The 2,223-nt window shown below is 50.8% G+C and overlaps 1 protein-coding gene across 1 annotated transcript; it reads right to left on the reverse strand.

Moving 5' to 3' along the window:
• Nucleotides 1-1,233, reverse strand: J7337_001378 (uncharacterized protein; the record flags this gene model as incomplete). The annotated part of the gene is made up of 2 exons (XM_044819119.1): nt 1-999; nt 1,048-1,233. 2 exons carry the CDS (start codon nt 1,231-1,233, stop codon nt 1-3), a joined length of 1,185 nt encoding a protein of 394 aa, XP_044686821.1.
• Nucleotides 1,234-2,223: the final 990 nt, after the last annotated feature.

Raw genomic sequence — 2,223 nt, forward strand, 5'->3', positions numbered from 1 at the left:
TTATTGGTTCATGCCATGCTGGTTAACGTATCCGACGTATTGGTGTTGTTGACCATATACTCCCGCATGGTGTGGAGGTGTTGGTGTGACCGGGCATCGAGGAGGTAAGCCGTAAGACTCCTTTGCCATGTTGTGGTTGCCCATTAACGAGTTACCGTCAGGGGTGATCGGGGGTGTTAGGTATCCATCGAACCCCATCGCGCTGTGTCCTTTTTGAGGAGTGCTGTAGATGTTGCTCGTGTGCTTGTTGATGGGTTCGGCTAGGGGAGTAGCTGGGTTAGCAGCTCGGCGGGCGATCGCAGCCTGCTCAGCCATGAAGTCGGCCAGCTTCTGCGACACCCGAGAAAAACCTGTTGTCGAGTATTTGCGCGCAAGTGTAGGTGAGGGTTGATGAAGGTGATGCGACAATGTGATCAAGGTAACGTTCTCTGTCTGGTCCCAGCCTCCATCGTTAACTTCGGAGCGGCCAAGGATGGCTCGTGCGAGAGCGAGAGATGAGCGAGCCATAACGGAAGGCTTGGTGGAAACGAAATCGCGATGGTACAGGGCAATCTCACACAGATAGGCGGCCATGTGCGCAACCTCCTGGTCGTCACCCTCCTCTGCTACCATTAGTTGCGAGAAGAAGTCGACGGTAGGGTGGCCAATGATCCAATCAAGTGTGTTGAGGACATGCATCTCCATTTGTGTGAACATGCCGGCGTCATAGAGTCCGCAGCACATGTTGTTAAGTTCGTGAATTTGGGGAACGCGGTCCTTCTTGTCTCCATACTTGGCAGCGATGAGCAGTGCAGCGCATCCAACCAGCTGGTAGTGTTGCTTGTACACAACTCGCTTAGAGCAGTATCGATCGAGGAGGTTAACAGTGAGGAAGAGAGTCTCGGGAAGGAGGCCGAAGGCGGCATGGGCCTCGATGAGGAAGTCGATCAAGTAAGGTCGCATGAACCACTGGATCTCGCGCTGCATATCGATGAGGGAAGCATCTGGTAGAGTCTCATCCTAAACATTGTTAGCAGATGAGACGTGGACAGCAATGTGACAACAAACCTCCATTTGTCGCATATGCTGCATGATATCCTCGAGGTACTCATCGCCTGCTAATCGTGATAGCTCAACGCCAATGATGTCCTGCCGTTGACGGGCCATCATTCGCGCTGCTTCTTGGGCTGTGATTCTGTGGTGAGGTTCTTCCGACTCCACGAAGTAAGAGTCGTCATGTTGAGGGTACGCCATATTGGGTGGTAGGTGATTGGGGTTTCTCAGGTAGGCGGTGACTGGGCAGAATAGTGCCTGTGGCTTGTTGTCAAAGGAGCGACTGTTTGTTCGCCAGGAATCTTGTGGTCGGAAATTCGCAAAAGAGAGTGACTTCGGCTGCAAAAAGGAGTGATGCGAAGCCGATTAATTAGGATATTAAGATATTAAAGAACGTGGGCGAAAATGATGAAAAGAGTGACCGTGGCTGGTAACGAGACCAGGAGCATGTAGATAGTGGAGTTAAAAAAGAAAAGGGATTGGAAAGGGGGCCGTTTAAAGACGAGATCGACTCAAGGGCTCTAATGCGGTATGTGCGTCAGTATCAAGTTTAATACTAGCGGAATCTCGATTTTTGCCAAGCTCGTGACTCGCTGGAGGCATTACATTACACGGCGAAATGCACCTATGCAACTATCCCTTGGTCGATAGACAATACGACAAGCTGGCACGAGTATGGCATCGAGGGGAGAGGGGCAAGTCTTACAGCCACACGTCGGGGAGATGGGCAAAGCTCGCTGAGAATATGAGACAGTCCCTGAATCGAATCAAGCAGGAATAACGAGCTAACGTCTCCCACTGGGCAAATTTCAAGGAGAAAAAGCGTGGTGGTTGTGGTGAGGAGAGCGGTATGCGGGAGTTGAACGCTCGGCATGCAGCTATACGGAAATTAGATATGACATGTCCCCAGCACCGTGCAGCAACGGCGATGACATACCTTTCCCACGCTCGTGAACGCTTCTGATGGTTCGATTATCGAGTCAGAACAACAACGATGTAACCGAACAAGTCGCGATTAATTAAATCACTACTGTGTGTGGATGGTTCGGAATTCTCTAGGGTGCTGTGAGACTGAGAGTTGAATAACTCGCAATCGTCACTTTGACCTAGTTTTTCCCTGTAATCCAAGGGATACCCAGAATTGATTGGCGACTAGTCTTCAGTTCGACGACTAGTTTCGGGAAGGGTTGA

Source organism: Fusarium musae, chromosome 1, assembly GCF_019915245.1.
Source record: "Fusarium musae strain F31 chromosome 1, whole genome shotgun sequence".
Lineage (NCBI taxonomy): Eukaryota > Fungi > Ascomycota > Sordariomycetes > Hypocreales > Nectriaceae > Fusarium > Fusarium musae.